Raw genomic sequence first — 20127 nt, 5'->3', positions numbered from 1 at the left:
ACATTTCAAATGATTTTCCCTTTCCTAAGGGTTAGAAGGGTTCAAGCTATACATTAAGGACCAGATAGAATCCAAGCTATACACAGTAGGTGGGAGAAATGGGATACAAGCTGTGCATTAAATGCAATGTGAGCTGATGGCTATGCATTAGGCACCAGGTAGGATGCAGGATATATAGTGAGGTCCAAGTAGTGCACATTAAAGTCCAAGTAGTACTCAAGCTATTTAGAAGAAGCCAGGTGGTATTGCAGTACAGATCTCTATGAAAAAGGGGAGGTATATATTTGATGTCCTTGATACAGGATTTTGTCAATCTTCTTTGCAGGAAAAATGGCTGATGTTAAAATATATGGTGCTCCCCTCTAACATATTCACAGATAAACTTATGTGGTTTCACTTTTATTATTGAAATTATGGGTCCTTTATGATTTTATGCAACCATTGCCTAAAAATTAAATTTTGAATAGCTTAAAAACTTTGATAATGATAACTCTTCAAGATTTGTGTTACTTAAATGCATTCCAGGAAAGTACAGTCTTTAGCACAAGAAAAGGTAGTACTAAGAAACACAAACACATATACCAAGTTTTTAAAAAGTAACCAACCATTATTGATTTATACCTTGGCTAATATTATGATATTATAAAATTGAGTTGGATGGATTGTAATTGATTGTATTACATGGTAAACACAGGAAGGAATTTCGAAGCAACATTCAGCATTATCTAGATGAACTTTGAAGGGCAAACACAATTATCCCCTTATATGCACGGACACCCACAGCCTGTGACATTCATTCTCTTATACTCATGCAGGGATAGCAGAGTTAGCAGTCCCTGTGATTGGCCTTCCATATTGTCTTATCCAGTTTTTAACATAAATCTCACAGGTTACATCAGAAAATGCACCAAAGATGTACTTTACTATATTTCCTTTATAAGAGCTGTATAAAAACCATGTAAATATCAGTGAGAGGGGTGTATTGTGTCACTTGCTTCTCCGAGTTATATACAAATTAAAAGATCTCTGCTGTCTTTTCTCACTAAAGTTAATTGGTGCTGAGGAGTGGTGGTAACATGCCCAGAGTCACAAAAGATAGATACGTAAGGCTGGAACTGTAATGTGCATCTTGTGATCACGTTTAGGTGCTAAACCACCACACAACAAAAACTTGGATTCTTATTCTACCATGTAAAATACTGTTACTCTACATTTTGAAGTGATGTGTTTTGGGGACAGTTTGAATCATGTTTAACTTATAAACAAATTGGCCTCTCTGGGTTTGTAAACAGAGATTGGTGGTATCTGTATAGCAGGATAAGATGATCTGTAAGCTGCCATGCCCAGCTGCCAAAAGCATGATCTTCAGAGTCTGACCTTGCCTTACAGTCAGCCATTGTTTCTTCTCTCTGCCCTCCTGTCCATCATGTCTGCGATAAAAGCAGAGAGAGATAGAATTTACACTGAGCATGTTGTCCGCAGAAGCTGAGCATCCTTTGATCTCTTTGAATAAACCCATTTAGACTCGAGTTGCATCTCTGCTCTTTGAATATTTGCTGAACTCTGTCATTCAATAATTGCTTTGGTGGAACAAATGGGAAAGAACAAAAGATCTTTGATAGAGAAGACAAATAAGCCACATCATGTCAGGCTGAATGCCTGGGTGTCTGTATTGTGGAGAAATAATCTGAAATTTTGTTCAATAATATCTTTGTTTCTTTTAACTTCAGGTATGTCTACTTTCAAACTTCAGTTTTCCAAAGAGAACTATTTCTTTGGCAGCATTTAAAAATGAATTGTTGGGGCTCGAAATATAGCTCGGTGTTTAGGAGCATGTGTTTTTCTTCCAGAAGACACTCATTTATGTTCTAGCACCCGTATAGAGAATCACAAGTGTCTATAGCCCCAGCTCCAGGGAATGTGATGCCTTCTTCTGCCCTCTTCATTTGCACACATGCACAGAGTGCACATACTTACACACAGGGTAAACATCCATACACGTAAAAGAAAAGGAAACAATGAATTATGAAACACACGTACTTTACCTTTTCAATTTTAGGAAAAATAAAAAAAAAATAATCATTTGTCTGTTAATAGTTGTTTCACTTTCTTAGAACATTTTTACTTTTGCATTGAAGTGCTATGTGGGTTCTGTCCACAAATGTTGTTCTGTTAAACATTATACCAAAAATGAGATCTCTCTATTAGAGAATTATTACATGATTGCAAAAAAATTTGAATACATTACATTATTTGATCATCATTACCCACTGACTACAAACCATTGTTACTATAGCATTGCACTTATGGAGATAACTTATGGACTTTAGCTTTGGCCACTTCCAGGGTAATGAGTTACCTGGGTAAAACCTTTGTACTCTTCAGATTGGTAACCTGTGTTTGCACAGCGTTTTCCCATTGGTTTGGTTCAGTTAGAATCCATCAATAACACTGAAGAATGCACTTTTTATTTTATTTTATTTTCATTCGGTATATTCTTTATTTACATTTCCCCTTTTCTGGCTCCCCACTCCCCAAAAGTCCCATAAGCCCTCTTCCCTCCCCCTGTTCCCCCCATTTACTCCTTCCCACTTCTCTGTTCTGTTATTCCTCTATACTGCTGCACTGAGTCTTTCCAGAACCAGGGGCCACTCCTCCATTCTTCTTGGAAATCATTTAATATGTGGATTACGTCTGGGGTATTCAAAGTTTCTAGGCTAATATCCACTTATCAGTGAGTGCATACATGATTGATCTTTTGAGACTGGGTTACCTCACTTAGTATGATGTTCTCCAGCTCTATCCATTTGCCTATCCATTTCATTTCATGAATTCATTGTTTCTTTTTTTTTTTTTTTTTTTGTTTACTCATTCTTTTTTTTTATTCGATATAATTTATTTACATTTCAAATGATTTCCCCTTTTCTAGCCCCCCCACTCCCCGAAAGTCCCGCAAACCCCCTCCTCTTCCCCTGTCCTCCCACCCACCCCTTCCCACTTCCCCGTTCTGGTTTTGCTGAATACTGTTTCACTGAGTCTTTCCAGAACCAGGGGCCACTCCTCCTTTCTTCTTGTACCTCATTTGATGTGTGGATTATGTTTTGGGTATTCCAGTTTTCTAGGTTAATATCCACTTATTAGTGAGTGCATACCATGATTCACCTTTTGAGTCTGGGTTATCTCACTTAGTATGATATTCTCTAGCTCCATCCATTTGCCTAAGAATTTCATGAATTCATTGTTTCTAATGGCTGAATAGTACTCCATTGTGTAGATATACCACATTTTTTGCATCCACTCTTCTATTGAGGGATACCTGGGTTCTTTCCAGCATCTGGCAATTACAAATAGGGCTGCTATGAACATAGTAGAACATGTATCCTTATTACATGGTGGGGAGTCTTCTGGGTATATGCCCAGGAGTGGTATAGCAGGATCTTCTGGAAGTAAGGTACCCAGTTTTCGGAGGAACCGCCAGACTGATTTCCAGAGTGGTTGTACCAATTTGCAACCCCACCAGCAGTGGAGGAGTGTTCCTCTTTCTCCACACCCTCTCCAACACCTGCTGTCTCCTGAATTTTTAATCTTAGCCATTCTGACTGGTGTAAGATGAAATCTTAGGGTTGTTTTGATTTGCATTTCCCTAATGACTAATGAAGCTGAGCATTTTTTAAGATGTTTCTCCGCCATCCGAAGTTCTTCAGGTGAGAATTCTTTGTTTAACTCTGTACCCCATTTTTTAATAGGGTTGTTTGGTTTTCTGGAGTCTAACTTCTTGAGTTCTTTATATATATTGGATATTAGCCCTCTATCTGATGTAGGATTGGTGAAGATCTTTTCCCAATTTGTTGGTTGCCGATTTGTCCTCTTGATGGTGTCCTTTGCCTTACAGAAACTTTGTAATTTTATGAGGTCCCATTTGTCAATTCTTGCTCTTAGAGCATAAGCTATTGGTGTTCTGTTCAGAAACTTTCTCCCTGTACCGATGTCCTCAAGGGTCTTCCCCAATTTCTTTTCTATTAGCTTCAGAGTGTCTGGCTTTATGTGGAGGTCCTTGATCCATTTGGATTTGAGCTTAGTACAAGGAGACAAGGATGGATCAATTCGCATTCTTCTGCATGCTGACCTCCAGTTGAACCAGCACCATTTGTTGAAAAGGCTATCTTTTTTCCATTGGATGTTTTCAGCCTCTTTGTCAAGGATCAAGTGGCCATAGGTGTGTGGGTTCATTTCTGGATCTTCAATCCTGTTCCATTGATCCTCCTGCCTGTCACTGTACCAATACCATGCAGTTTTTAACACTATTGCTCTGTAGTATTGCTTGAGGTCAGGGATACTGATTCCCCCAGATTTTCTTTTGTTGCTGAGAATAGTTTTAGCTATCCTGGGTTTTTTGTTGTTCCAGATGAATTTGATAATTGCTCTTTCTAACTCTGTGAAGAATTGAGTTGGGATTTTGATGGGTATTGCATTGAATCTGTATAGTGCTTTAGGCAAAATGGCCATTTTAACTATATTGATTCTACCGATCCATGAGCATGGGAGGTTTTCCCATTTTTTGAGGTCTTCTTCCATTTCCTTCTTCAGAGTCTTGAAGTTCTTGTCATACAGATCTTTCACATGTTTGGTAAGAGTCACCCCAAGATACTTTATACTGTTTGTGGCTATTGTGAAGGGGGTCATTTCCTTAATTTCTTTCTCAGCCTGCTTATCCTTTGAGTATAGGAAGGCCACTGATTTGCTTGAGTTGATTTTATAACCTGCCACTTTGCTGAAGTTGTTTATCAGCTGTAGGAGCTCTCTAGTGGAGTTCTTTGGGTCACTTAGGTAGACGATCATGTCGTCTGCAAATAATGATAGTTTGACTTCTTCCTTTCCAATTTGTATCCCTTTGACCTCCTTATGTTGTCGAATTGCCCGAGCTAGCACCTCAAGTACAATATTGAAAAGATAAGGAGAAAGGGGGCAGCCTTGTCTGGTCCCTGATTTCAGTGGGATTGCTTCAAGTTTCTCCCATTTAGTTTGATGCTGGCTACCGGTTTGCTGTATATTGCTTTTACTATGTTTAGGTATGGGCCTTGAATTCCTGTTCTCTCCAAGACTTTAAGCATGAAGGGATGCTGAATTTTGTCAAATGCTTTTTCAGCATCCAATGAAATGACCATGTGGTTTTGTTCTTTGAGTTTGTTTATGTAGTGGATTGTATTGATGGATTTCCGTATATTGAACCAACCCTGCATTCCCGGGATAAAGCCTACTTGATCATGGTGGATGATCGTTTTGATGTGTTCTTGGATTCGGTTGGCAAGAATTTTATTGAGTATTTTTGCATCGATGTTCATAAGGGAAATTGGTCTGAAGTTCTCTTTCTTTGTTGGATCTTTGTGTGGCTTTGGTATCAGCGTAATTGTGGCTTCGTAGAAGGAATTGGGTAGTGTTCCTTCTGTTTCTATTTTGTGGAATAGTTTGAAGAGTATTGGTGTTAACTCTTCTTTGAAGGTCTGGTAGAATTCTGCACTGAGGCCATCTGGTCCTGTGCTTTTTTTGGTTGGAAGACTTTCTATGACTCCTTCTATTTCTTTAGGCATTATGGGACTGTTTAGATGGTCTAGTTGGTCCTGATTTAATTTTGGTATTTGGTATCTGTCAAGGAAATTGTCCATTTCCTCCAGATTCTCCAGTTGTGTTGAGTATAGGCTCTTGTAGTAGGATCTGATGATTTTTTGGATTTCCTCAGTTTCCGTTGTTATATCTCCCTTTTCATTTCTAAGTTTGTTAATTTGGATACTTTCTCTGTGCCCTTTGGTCATTCTGGCTAAGGGTTTATCTATCTTGTTGATTTTCTCAAAGAACCAGCTCCTGGTATTGTTGATTTTTTGTATGGTTCTCTTTGTTTCTACTTGATTGATTTCGGCCCTGAGTTTGATGATTTCCTGCCTTCTACTCCTCCTGGGCGAAATAGCTTCTTTTTGTTCTAAGGCTTTCAGGTGTGTCATTAAGCTGGTAATGTATGCTCTCTCCATTTTCTTTTTGGAGGCACTCAGGGCTATGAGTTTTCCTCTTAGCACTGCTTTCATTGTGTCCCATAGGTTTGGGTATGTTGTGTTTTCATTTTCATTGTGTTCTAAAAAGTCTTTAATTTCTTTCTTTATTTCTTCCTTGACCAAGGTATCATTGAGTAGAGTATTGTTCAGTTTCCACGTGTATGTGGGCTTTCTGTTGTTTCTGTTGCTATTGAAGACCACTTTTACTCCATAGTGATCAGATAGGAGGCATGGGATTAGTTCGATCTTCTTATATTTGTTGAGGTCTGTCTTATGACCAATTATATGGTCGATTTTGGAGAAGGTACCATGAGGTGCTGAGAAAAAGGTATATTCTTTTGTTTTAGGATAGAATGTTCTATATATATCTGTTAAATCTAATTGGTCCAAAGCTTCAATTAGTTTCATTGTGTCCCTGTTTAGTTTCTGTTTTCCTGATCGGTCCATTGAGGAAAGTGCAGTGTTGAAGTCACCCACAATTATTGTGTTACGTGCAATGTGTGCTTTTAGTTTTAATAAAGTTTCTTTTACGAAAGAGGGTGCCCTTGCATTTGGGGCATAGATGTTCAGGATTGACAGTTCTTCTTTTTGTATTTTTCCTTTGACCAGCAAGAAGTGTCCCTCAGGGTCTTTTTTGATGACTTTGGGTTGAAAGTCAATTTTATCTGATATTAAAATGGCTACTCCAGCTTGTTTCCTGAGACCATTTGCTTGTAAAATTGTCTTCCAGCCTTTTACTCTAAGGTAGTGTTTGTCTTTGACCCTGAGGTGTGTTTCCTGTAAGCAGCAAAATGTAGGGTCCTGTTTACGTATCCATTCAGTTAGTCTGTGTCTTTTTATTGGGGCATTAAGTCCATTGATGTTAAGAGATATTAAGGAATAGTGATTGTTACTTCCTATCATTTTTGACGTTATTTTTAAAATTTGAATGCTTAACTTCTTTTGGGTTTGATGAAAGGTTACTATCTTGCTTTTTCCAAGGTGAAGTTTCCCTCCTTGTATTGGTGTTGTCCTCCTATTATCCTTTTTAGGGCCGGGTTTGTGGATAGATATTGGGTAAACTTGGTTTTGTCATGAAATATCTTAGTTTCTCCATCTATGGTGATTGAGAGTTTTGCTGGATATAGTAGTTTTGGTTGGCATTTGTGTTCTCTTAGAGTCTGCATGAGATCTGCCCAGGACCTTCTAGCCTTCATAGTCTCAGGTGAAAAGTCTGCTGTGATTCTGATAGGTCTTCCTTTATATGTTACTTGGCCTTTTTCTCTTACTGCCTTTAGTATTCTTTCTTTGTTTAGAACATTTGGTGTTTTGATTATTATGTGACGGGAAGTATTTCTGTTCTGGTCCAGTCTGTTTGGAGTTCTGTAGGCTTCTTGTATATTCATGGGCATCTCTCTCTTTAGGTTAGGGAAGTTTTCTTCCATAATTTTATTGAAGATGTTTGCTGGCCCTTTAAGTTGTAAATCTTCACTCTCATCTATGCCTATAATCCTTAGGTTTGGTCTTCTCATTGTGTCCTGGATTTCCTGGATATTTTGGGTTACAACCTTTTTGCATTTTGCATTTTCTTTAACTGTTGAGTCCATGGTTTCTATGGAATCTTCAGCATCTGAGATTCTTTCTTCTATCTCTTGTATTCTGTTCTTGATATTTGCATCTCTGTCCCCTGATTTCTTCCCAAGGCTTTCTATCTCCAAAGTTGTCTCCCTTTGAGTTTTCTTAGTTGTTTCTACTTCTGATTTTAGATCCTGGATGGTTTTGCTTAGCTCCTTCACTTGCATGTTTGTGTTTTCCTGTAATTCTTTAAGAGATTTTTGTGTTTCCTCTTTCATGAGCTCAGCCTGTTGACCAAAGTTCTCCTGTATTTCTTTAAGAGATTTTTGTGTTTCGTCTTTCATGACCTCAGCCTGTTGAGCAAAGTTCTCCTGTATTTCTTTAAGTGTTTTTTGCATTTCCTCCTTGTTGGCTTTTGTATTCTCCTGGATTTCTTTCAATGATTTTTGTGTTTCCCTTGCAAGGGCTTCTAACTTTTGATCCATTTTCTCCTGAATTTCTTTATGTATGACCTTCATGTGTTCCTGTACCAGCATCATGACCAGTGATTTTAAATCTAAATCTTGTTTTACTGGTGTGCTGGGGTATCCAGGACATGTTGGTAGAGGAGAATTGGGTTCAGATGTTGCCATATTGCCTTGATTTCTGTTAGTGACGTTCCTGCGTTTGCCTTTTGCCATCTAGTTCTCACTGGTGTTAGTTTATCTTGTCAGTGCTGAACTCACCAGTGCAAGCTGCCCCTTCCCAGTTGGCCTCTGGTGCACCGCTTACCTCCTGCACTGCTTGTAGACAGTGTGCTGCTGCCCAGGCTGTTCCGATCCCAAAGCAGGCACCCGAAGGCTCCCGCTGGGGCCCGCTGGATTCACTGGAGCACACTGACTTCTCCCAGCTGGCCGCCCGGAAGCCCAGCTAGCCCCTTGCAGGACTTGGAGATGTAATGCTGCCGCCCAGACTGATCTGGATCCGGAAGCGGAGAGAGTAGAGCTAAGGGCTTCTGCCTGAGGCCTTGCCCCAGATTGTGTCTGTGGAGCAGATGGAGCCCGTGTGCACTCCCAGGGAGTGCCGACGGTGTATGCTACTGTGACCTCCCCTGTGTTCTGCTCACTCCGCTGGGCAGCCGATTCGCCAACCGGGCTGTCGCACACAAGGTTAGCCTGGCCGCCCAGTCCCTGAGTCCAGGCAAAAGCCTGGGAGGCCAAGGTCCGAGCAAAGTTCCCCTAGTGCTATGACTGTTAATTGGGTCTGCCAGGTGACTAGGATGGCGGGCGTGCGCGCCCACGCTCCCTGAAAGCGCCGGGAGAGTCTGCTTTGCTAACAATCACCTGGGCGGGTTGACTCACAGATGGCCCACCAAGCCGCCCAGTTCTTGGGGTCAGTCCTGTGCCTTTTGGGGCCTGGACCCCCGCTTTGTTAGCCTTAGGCTATGCCTGTTACAGGTCTGCCCGCCTGAGCTCTCTGTTGTCCTGCAGGCAAAATGGCGGCGGTGTGCTCGCAGGCCTGGGCAAAAAAACCTCCTGCCTGGGTTGGCACCCCAATGGCCCCCCGACCCGCCCAGGGCCTGGGTGCAGGCCAACGCCCGTCGGACTCAGACCACCGCGGTGTTGGCCTCGGATTATGTTTGTGTACCTCAGTCCGATCCGTGGAGTACGGAACCAAGATGGATGCACCTCTCCTGACTGGTGGGAGGCCGAGTTCTGAAGTGGCCTCCGTGCAGGAAAGGCACCGCACAACTGCAGCTGCTTGCTGCCCGGCTGGTCAGCGAAGGTCAGTGGTTGTGGGCGCAGGGCCTAACTGGTCCCTGTGACGCCTTGGTTCCACTGCTGATGGCCCTTCTGCTGGAGCAGCCACTGCTGCCGCTGCTGCTGCCGCCGCCGCCCAGTTGTTTCGAATTCATTGTTTCTAATGGCTGAATAGTACTCCATTATATAAATATACCACATTTTTTGTAGTATTTATTATTATTTTTATTTTCTATATTCTTCATTTACATTTCAAATGATTTTCACTTTCCTGGTTTCCCCCTCCCCATAAGTCCCATAAGCCTTCTTCCCTCTGCCTGAAGAATGCAATTCTGATAACACTCCTTGCGGCACATCGAAGATGTATCTGACACAAGGTGTTTTTTCAAGCTGTGTTTCAGAAGTTAAAACAATATCTTATGGTGCCTTCTCTTCCCTCTCTGTAGGGTGAAGAGGGGTACCCACAAGAAGGAATCCTGGAAGACATGCCTGTGGATCCTAGCAGTGAGGCTTATGAAATGCCTGCAGAGGTAAATACATACATACAGAAAAACTAAGAAAATTATTTCAGGTGTTTAATTTGGATCATAACAATATGTGCTATTAAAACTCTGCTACTATCAGATCTCTCACATTATGGTTTGGATTATACCATGATTATATCTATATTAATATAATATGAGAATATATTAATTATTCTCATATTTGGATTATAGTTCAATCAAGAAAAGGTTTTTGGAAAAAATGATTTTAATCTTTGTAGGAAAGGGTAAGAGGTATGGTAGGTCAAAATAAGAATATTCTAGCACAAAAGACTACCAGAAACAAAGGCATATGGAAATGTCTGAGCAACAATGGGCAGTTATCAAACATGCTTTAGAAAACAGAATAATGATAGATTAAGGCTGAAAACATAATTAAGGTTATAGACAAATTGTAGAGGCCCAAGTTAACTTTGTCATTTAAGTTTATATTTTCATTTGAAAAAAAAAGTTTGATGATAGGTTTAGTTTAACTGCAGAATCTTGATATAGTTAGGGTTAATTTTGAGAAGTCTATCCTATTCAGTTACATTGGGTCATTACTGTCTTGAAAGGTATCTGGATTTTGTCCAGGAGGCTTGGGCTTTAGAGTGGGAGCCTTCCATGAAGCTGGAGTTTCCTAATGGGTGAAAGAAGGGAGAAGGATGAGCTCTGGAGGAGGCTTCATGCTGCTCACCTGGGTGCTCACAGCTCACAATGCAGAGCAAAGGAGACAACCCAGAGCCCCCGCCAATTCCTACTCCAGGGTGAGATCACAGATCAACTGATATATCTAGAATTGGGCCTAATACCCTAACTGTGATGACCTCTATAACTTACAGATGATATACATGGAAAAAAAAACAATAAATGTTCAGGACAGATAAGTTCCAAACACTGTTCTGAGGATCAATTTTATCTGATTGAAAGGCTGAGCCCTCCCTCCTGAGAAGCAGCCAGTTGATATCTGTCCCTTCACTGACAAGGCATGCTATTACTTTTTTTCCCTGATGTTAGGAAGGCTACCAAGACTATGAGCCTGAAGCCTAAGACTATCATTGCACCCAGTGTCCTAAGATCTGCCGGCTGCTCTTCCATGGCGTACAAGTGCTCAGTTCCAATGTGCCCAGTCACCACCTTTTCTCAAAGCTGTACAGTGTGTTTCAAAGTCTTCCATCTGCAGTGATCGGCGTCCTATACCCGCCCCTCAGCATCCCGGTGCTCCCCTCTCACTACAGTGAATACATGGTAGCAGGGTCTTGTGTGCTGTGGATATTGTGGCTTCACACTTAAAATGTTAGCAGAAACTTAAAACACCTAAGTGACTACCACTTATTTCTATATCTTCACTTTTTTTTTTGGTTATTCTTGTTGTTGTTGCTGCTGTTCTTAAGAAGTTGTGATTTGCTCTAAGAGTTTTAGCGTATCCTTAATGATTTTTTCTGTCTAAGAAGAATGATGTGTTGTGAAATTTGTTAATATATATTTTAAAATATGTGAGCATGAGACTATGCACCTATAAATATTAAGTTATAAATTTTACAGTTTTGTGATGTGTTTTATTAACTTGTGTTTGTATATAAATGGTAGAAATTAAAATAAAATATTATCTCATTGCAAAATCTTTTTCCTGGTCTGTTTCACATTAGTAACACAATCATGTATATCGGGAACATGAACATGAAAGGACAACTGCACAATGAAATGGAATGGAAAGTTTTAACACTGTATTAAGGAATTAAGAGGATTTAGAGGTGGAACATTCACCCACAGGATGAATTCTCCAGTGCCACTGAAACACAGCCAGCTTGATCTACAGTCCTCAGAGCTGTGGCTGCACTGAGAAACACTTCATTGGAACTAAAAAGTGTGAGCAATAGTGACCTTTTGCATATTCCTAAGACATATTAGCATATCAAAGGCAGGCTGTGAAAGAACCTGCTTAATTTGGAATTTATTGCATGTGTGTGTGTGTGTGTGTGCATGTGTGCAAGAACCCAGGAAGTACCGTAAAACTCCTCAGGGACCCCAGTCAGCAGTCTGCAGATATGAAACCTTAACAGGTATGCAAAAGCAAAAGCAAAATGCAACAAAAGGAAATGTCAATTTGTAAATAACAGAGAATTGGGAATATTTTTAAGACAAGTTTTCCTTCAATAGGATTAATTCCCCATGAATGCAGACAAAAATCTTGACTGAAAAATTACTAAGTACATCTTTCTAATTATTCACTGTGACAGCAGAGTCACAGTGAAAAAACACTTGCAGAAAGTATGCTTTTTGTAATGAATATTGTCATTTAAATATGGTCATGAGTACTTGATGAATGTTGGGCAGTGACAGGAATGGAAGAGGAGTGGGAGACCACGAAGATAGCACCACTGAAAATTCCTTCTGCCCAGTTGAGAAAATACTATGAAGTGTTAGTTGCATGTGTGCTTTGACACTGGAAATAGATAATAATTCTTTATCTAAGTTTCCTTCAAGCAGGAAAATTATTCATTATTAAGAAAGCCCAGATGATGTTTAGGGTACAACCAAAAGTTCACGCTTTTTTTTTTTTAAAAAAAAGAAAGATACAAACAGAAGAAAATCAAACTGATGACAATGACAATAAACAGAGTAGGACTGGAGGCACAATGTGCTTGACCTTGAGTACTGCTATTGATGTATATGGCATTCTAAAGCTCTTCTTCTCTAAAGCAGTGTCCAGCTGTTAATGTCCAAGCAGTTAATTAGCTTTTGTCGTTTTGCTTTGTTTTATCTTAAGAGTTTTTCACTCATCACCTAAAGAAAATTCCTCAATCCACACAAGCCCTAATAGGAATCCTGCCCCTGCGAAGTGCAGCCAGAGGATGCCTCCTGACTAAAGCTTTAGCTCTGCAGATTTAAATCCCAAGCCAGAGCTGTTTGATCTATAATGAGTCCACCAAGGACTTTCAAGAAAACCTTTCATGGCAGACTTGGGCCCCATGATTGGCAGTGCTACACAATTAAGTGTACACTTTGGAACCTCAACTTGTGTCATTTTTCAAAAGTCTCTCCTCTAGATTGTATGAGGCAAGTATATGTCCTAAGTTGTGTACCTATTTGTGATATAATGGAATTTATAAATATAGTGTCATACAATAGAACACTTATCTATTCAGAGGCAGGAGGATCCCAGGTTTGAGACATTGTCTCAGGAAACATATACAGATAGTTTTTGCTTCTAATTCCTGGCAGAGTACATTAAAAGCATTGTATTTTGTGAGCCATGTGGTTGCAAGTGAGTCTCTTATTCAAATAGCTGATCTATCTATCTATCTATCTATCTATCTATCTATCTATCTATCTATCTATCATACATCTTTCCATGGCTTGGACATAGCTCCCAATGCTGAAGAATTTCTTGACTCTTGTTCTGATGAAATACATACAATTTGGCTTCTGAAGCTGGCTGATATATAAGAGAGAAAGTACTATATTTTCCTCAGTCAGCACAGAGATAGCAGAAGACAACTCTGTAAGAAAGATGGGAAAAATGAGGAGCAAACTTAACTAGCCAAAGTTTTGCATGATAGATGAGTATTCAGGAGTTAAGGGCTAAAAATACAAGGAAACTATATTTTTATGACAGAATTTTGTGGGAAAATAAACATTTTTATAGAACTATGGTTAACTTAAAGTGTGTTATAACCTAATGGCAATATACTGGGAGGGCTGACTAATCCTGTTTGCATTTTTCTTGCTTCTGCTAGCATTCCTTCCTTTGGAGGTGCGAAGGTATTACTTGAGGGTCTTCTGACATGGAAAGGTCAGAGAGAAGGAGGGAGTGAGGAGCAAGAGGGGGGAGAGAGAGACAGAGAGAGACAGAGAGGGAGACAGAGAGAGAGAAAGACTGGCAGAGAGAGAGAGAGAGAGAGAGAGAGAGAGAGAGAGAGAGAGAGAGAGAGAGAAAGCTATTATGATTCCAAAGCTGTTTCCCTCAGTTTCACATACACAGCAAGCCAAAATGTGAACATATTTCAAGACACATATTCTTGAGTCCTGGCCTTGGGCAGCAGAAATACCAAACCAAGTTTAGAAGCTTTAAAGCTTCTTAAAGCTTTAAGACCCTATTCTGGCACTCCAGGAAGGGAAAAGATCTAGACAAAAGTCCCTCTGTCAGGGCTTAGACAGCTTTTGGGCAAGTGAGCATACAGAGATGTTGTGACGTTCCCAATACACACCTACTACCTTGCTCTTTGCAGCTTCTTTATCTGGTTTCCCCTGGTTTCTATCTTTTGCAATAAACTGGTAATATATTGACTACATTGTGAACCAATCCTGATAAATCATTAAAACTAAGTAGAGAATCTTGGGAACCTCTAATTAGGGAACCAAATCAGAAGTCTGGAGTAACTTGAAGACCTAGCACTTGCTACTGGCATCTTACACTGGAGACAGTTTTGTGGGACACTTTAGCCTGAGTGCAGTATTTCTTTCTTTTCTTTTTACAAGGGACTATGGTATTTAAACCCATCCAAAAGAAGAAAATACATTCTCCTTACAAAAAACTTAGCATGCTGCCCCTGGGGTTGCCCTGGGGAAGTTGTATTTCTATGTAGGATGAGTGTGTCTGTATTCTTCTTTCTGTCTTGGGTATTGCAGCACATCAGGACTGGCATAATCATGCTAACTCTGTCTGTGGATTTGGATATACTTTAAGAAAACATTATTTGCCTAATATAGATTTAGGTATGATATTAATACATAATTTTAGGTCATTTAATTCTCAAAAATAACACCAAGAAATTGAATTTTCTGTCTGCTTATTACATGAACAATATTATCACCTATTGGCTAAAGAGTTTGATCTATATTACCTCTCTAGTAAGTGGAAAGATCTGGTGTCCCAGCCTTCACAATGTCTCTAGAGAAAGAATGTGCTACTACATAAAAGAAATTTCTAGATGTCTAATCATTAGTGTGGATTCTACTGCTCAAGGTACAAACATTGCAATGTTTCTATTTTTCTTCAGGTGCCTTTGTCTTATGAGAGTTTTATATCTGGACAGGTATTTCTGATATTCAGTATTCTAATCACCCATTGATATGTATTTTATTGTAATTAAATGATGTGTTTCCTGATGATCATCCTCATTTATTTCCAATAGAAACTGAAATATTGATGTATTCATAACAATAGTCTACCACAAGTCAAGCTTTGTTATATCTCCATTGAATCATTGGTATTTGGCTTCTGCCAAATGGCCAAAGAAATAGATAAATTCCTTCTTAACTAGGAATTTTAATTGTCATTATTTATTAGTGAAATAACCTAGTGTATGAATGTATTACCATGGTAAGGGAATGAGCTAAGAATTTCCATTGGTCAATGATATTGACACCTCAATATCTTATGATTAAACTCCTAATTTCTAGTTATATTTTCAAGAGTGAGGCCATATTTTTATAGTTTACTTAACATAAGATAGAAGGTCAACATGTAGCAGAACAGATATAGCACCAGAACTTTTTAAAAGGTGGCTTTATTTCCTATAATCCCAATACACTCATGTAAAATTTCTTTTTCTTTGCTGCTGTTATGGTCACTGTGTTTATCTTAGATCTCATATAACAATCAGTTAAAAACATTTCTTCAAAGAGCTCTACTTTGACTCTATAGTAGCACTGAACAATACAATTTAACTCTAAAATCATCCAGTATTTGAAAGGGGATTTCAAAAAGCTGCACCAGAAGCTATAGATGAATATCCTGGGCTGATTACTCTTATGAGTCTTATGAAAGTGTATCCTTGCATTCCCTGAAAGGTCAGTGACCAGAAATTCCTGTTGTTTCTATAGCAACACAGCAAGACATGCTGCCTTAGAAATTTGTTGCATTTTAATTACGTTCCTCCAGGCCTTCTTAACTGTCTTTTGTAGGTAAATAAATATCAGGTTTATATAGTGAGAGGAGATAGATACTAACCCATGTTCATAAATATGGAAGTTAAGCTGGGATCTAGTTAAGTCAAATCTAAACAAATGTGGCAAATCTATGTGTTTGTCTTAGGAATGATATAATATTCTTGACTTAGAATAAACAATGGTGCATTCTTGGGGAGGCTATCCAGAGGAGTATTGAAGACCCAGATTCCAAAACAAGACCATTAAAGATTGTCTCACCTATTGCTAGTGTACTTCAAACAAATTGTTTGATACCCACATGGGTACCTCTATTTATTGGTCAAAAAAATGCATATGGTAATCATAGTACATGAAAGCATTGCTGCACAAAAGATAAATATTAAGTAGAATGCTTTGGCTTATTGCTGGCTGATAGAAAATGATCAGTGAGCCTGTGCTGCTATTACTGCTTAGAATGAGTTATAGTCTTAGAGTTTTGTAAGAAACATGATGTCAGATATGCTCAGTTATATAATTTATATCTAGTCTTAATAAAAAATACCAAACAAGGTTCAGATGCTGGTGGAACTACTTTGAGGAGTAGAGCCAGAAGCTCGTAGCTAATTGATATTGGGACATTTTAATAGTTTAATAAATAACAGTAATGCCATGCATAGACTTAATGGAGTATTGTTAAGCTATCAGAACAATGATATTTTGCTGAGAGTTGAAGATGTGTATTATCCATAAACAGTGTGTTGATGAAGCACATGTAACTTGAGATCCAACTATATTCATCGTGTCACTTAGCTTTCAGCCAGGTGAAGTGATACATGAGAAACTGATAGAAAGAGAAGTATATGTAAGTACATATAAGTACAAAGTATTTAGTGTACTTACGATTAGAGTTCTGGTCATGGTGGTAAAGAGACAAAACTCAGAGTAAACAATATCGTGGTAAAATATAAAGCACTGACCTAAAACTCATTGAGCTATAAACTAGAAGAAAAAAAATAAAATCTGTCCATTAATGCCCCTCAGTTTCTGAAATCTAATTCATTTCCCATCTTCCTTTATGTTCTTCCCACTGGGTTAAATGTTTGACCCAAAAGAAGGTAATGTTTATATGACAATTTCTAAATTGTTCCTGAAATAGCTGAGATGCCAGAAGGTGCATTTCCAGGGGAAGTATTGCTTGCTTTCCTTTATTTCTATGGTTGCATGCTCTTAGAAGAGAGTGAAAGATGAGGTAGTTTCTGTGGCAGCTGCCTGTGGACCACCCTGAGGGCTCAAATTGGGAGTCAGTGAGGAAGACAATATAAACTTGGCCTTTCACACTCTGGGCCCTCACAATCATTCACAGCCTCAGGAACTATGAATAACAGAATATTGTTATCCAATCTTATCACTCCTAAAAATACTAACTCTTAGAAAGTATCTTTATATATACATCCTGTCTGTTGTGTGTGGCCTCACCTCTCTGTATAAATGGTAGGACCAGTCTTCAGAGGCTGCCAAGTATTTGTAATTCGCCAGGACTGGCTCATGATGTTAAATATGTAGTGTCATGTTGCATGATGAGAAACTGTCAAGTGTTGGCAGATATCCCTAGCCACCAGCCTTGAGAGACCTTAGCAGCTTATGCAATAATTTCCCTGAGGCAGTTTTCTGAGCATGACGAACAAAAGGATAATTACAGAGAAAATACTTTTTTCACCACCTTATAGATCTTCTCTAAGCTAAGTGAAGATTCAAGAACAAAGGTGAGTGTTGTTGATAACGTACTTTAAGATTTAATAATCATAGCTTGTGCTATGGAAATACATTAGTGCATATTTGATGTGATTCTAAGGAGTCTAGCATATCTCAAGGCTGTGCCTCAGGAGAGCTCTGGGTATGAGAATTATGACGGCTGTCTTGTCCTTGTCTGTGGTAACAAGACATTCAAATGCCATGCTTCCTTGCTTCCTCCTACCAGTCCTAGCTCCCAGCCTTTAGAAACATCCTTAGATCATAGTTTTCATGAGTTTCTGGATGAGCTAAAAACAGGTTTTTTTTTTTCTTTTTTCCAGAGTAATTCTTGGAATAACAATGACTTGAACTTCTCTTTTTATAGATGATAGCTTCTATTGACAGGTTTTAATTGACTTGAGATCCTGGAGCAGTTCCTCAGCTGACATACTTCTCCATCCCACTCCTCCCACCATCACAGCTTATACAGACCCATCTGTCATCCTCCATATTTTATTTCAAAATATACTAAGACCAGATACGTTCATATCTGGTATTTAACATGTAATACCTATGTAACATTTTCAACCATTAAATACTAACTTTATACATGTATTCAACTTGTTTCCAAATAATATTTTGCTTACAATTAACAAATAAGAAAGTCACCAAAAAACAGACACAAAACATTACAGTGAACTGTAAAATAGGGCTTACTAACTATTTTAATGTAAAAAATTTCCTAAATATATCAGAACAATGTAACTACAGAAAACATGGTAGAAAATAATTAACCAAATGTTTATTATTAACAAAGGTCTCTCTTAAGACATGGCACCTGACCACATTCCACTTTTCTCCTCCTCCTTTCTCCCACACAGGGCTCTTCTCCTTCTGCCTCCTGTGATTGCTTTCTTCTCTATCCCAAGTAAGATTGAAACATTCTCACTTGGGCCCTTCAGCTTGTTAATCTTCTTGAGTTCTGTGGATTATATCTTGGGTATTCTGTACTTTTTTGACTAATATCCACTTAGTCAAAAATGAGTACATATCTTTCATGTTTTTTTGGGTCTGAGTTACCTCACTCAGGATGATATTTTCTAGTTCTATCCATTTGCCTGCAAAACTCCCAATGTCCTCATTCTTAATAGCTGAATAGTATTCCATTGTGTAAATGAACCACATTTTCTATATCCATTCTTCCATTATGAAATATCTGCATTGTTTCCAGCTTCTGGCTATCACAAATAAGCCTGCTATGAACATAGTGGAGCATGTGCCACTGTGGCATGGTGGGGCATCTTTTGGGTATATTCTCAAGAGTGTGTGATATAGCTGGATCTCTAGGTAGATCTATTTCTAATTTTCTAAGGAACATTCAGATTAGGGAAGCCCTAAGGACCAGCACTTTGAATAGAAACAGGCAACCTCAGAAGATGGGAGATAGGGGGATCTTCTGTAATATTTCAGAGACCTGCATGTTGATAGACTTAGGATTCCAAGGGAGGGGCCTTAGATGAAATGCCCAACAATGTAGAGAGGGAGCTTGTAGAGTCCCCACCTTCAGTAGAAAGACAGGGCATCAAGTGGAGTGATGAGGTTTCCATTCCATAGTCAAACACACTGACCCAGAATTGTTCCTGTCTGAAAGAGCTACAGAGACAAAAATGGAGAAGAGATTGAGGGAAAGGAGGTCCAGTGACAGGTGCAGCTTGAGATTTATCTTAAGGAGAAGCTCCAAGGCCTGACACTATTACTCATGCTATGTACAGACAGGAGTCTAGCATAGCTGCCCTCTGAGAGGCCCTAAAAGCAGCTGATCGAAAGTGAAAGACAGGTGCGTATACTTACCAACCAATGGACTGAAGTCAGATACCCATGTGGTTTAATGAAGGAAAGGCTGCAAGAAGCTGAGGAGGAGGAAGACTTCACAAGAAGATAAGCAGTCTCAACTAACCTGGACCCCCAAGATCTATCAGACACTGAACCACCAACTAAGCAGCATATACTTGCTGGTCTGAGGCCTTGGACACACACAGAGCAGAGGACTGTCTGGTCTGGCCTCAGTGAGATAAGAGGTACCTAACCCTTGAGAGACATGAGTCCCCAGGGAGTGGGGAGGTCTAATGGGGTGAGAGGGTGAGAGGTGTGAGGACATCCTCTTGGAAACAGGGGGAAGGAGGAATGGGATAAAGAATTGTAGGAGGGTAGACCATGAAGGGCATAATGACTGGACTGTAAAAAAAAGGATTGAAGATAATAATTTTTAAAAAGTGACATTGCACAACAAAATGGTGTCCTTCAAAATTATACTTTCTAATATTCAAGTACATCTTAATTACATTTTTTTTCCCGAAGAAATGCTGGTAGCCCCCAGACTTGCTAATAGCAAAGGATTTAAACCAACTGTACTACCTTACTCTTAAGTCTATGAGTTCAAACACACAGTCACATTTTTGCAGGATTTTCCATGTCCAATCATATTAGGGCAGTGGAAAGCCTGGGATTAGACAGGAAAGGGGAAGCAGAACTAGGAGTTGGGGAGTCACAGAGGTAGAAGAAGGAAAAATAGGGACTGGAGATGGCTTCAGACGTGAACCTGTGTGGCATTTATTAGCCACAAATAGCTAAGTTTTTATAAGACTAGAAATATTGAGTTAAAGC

At 39.3% G+C, this 20127-nt stretch overlaps 1 protein-coding gene across 2 annotated transcripts in view; it reads left to right on the top strand.

The window, feature by feature from the left end:
• Snca (synuclein alpha) overlaps nt 1-11480 on the top strand; it is a 95382-nt gene extending 83902 nt beyond the window's left edge. For both annotated transcript variants that reach the window (XM_052173834.1, XM_052173836.1), the window contains exons 5-6: nt 9784-9867; nt 10876-11480. In XM_052173834.1, the coding sequence (XP_052029794.1) occupies nt 9784-9867; nt 10876-10908 (117 nt within the window). In that variant the 3' untranslated portion in view covers nt 10909-11480. The remainder of the gene's footprint in view (nt 1-9783; nt 9868-10875) is intronic.
• Nucleotides 11481-20127: the final 8647 nt, after the last annotated feature.

Source organism: Apodemus sylvaticus, chromosome 2 (genome assembly GCF_947179515.1).
Source record: "Apodemus sylvaticus chromosome 2, mApoSyl1.1, whole genome shotgun sequence".
Lineage (NCBI taxonomy): Eukaryota > Metazoa > Chordata > Mammalia > Rodentia > Muridae > Apodemus > Apodemus sylvaticus.
Note: the sequence above shows the minus strand (reverse complement) of the source record. Positions and strands in the feature narration are given on the sequence as shown.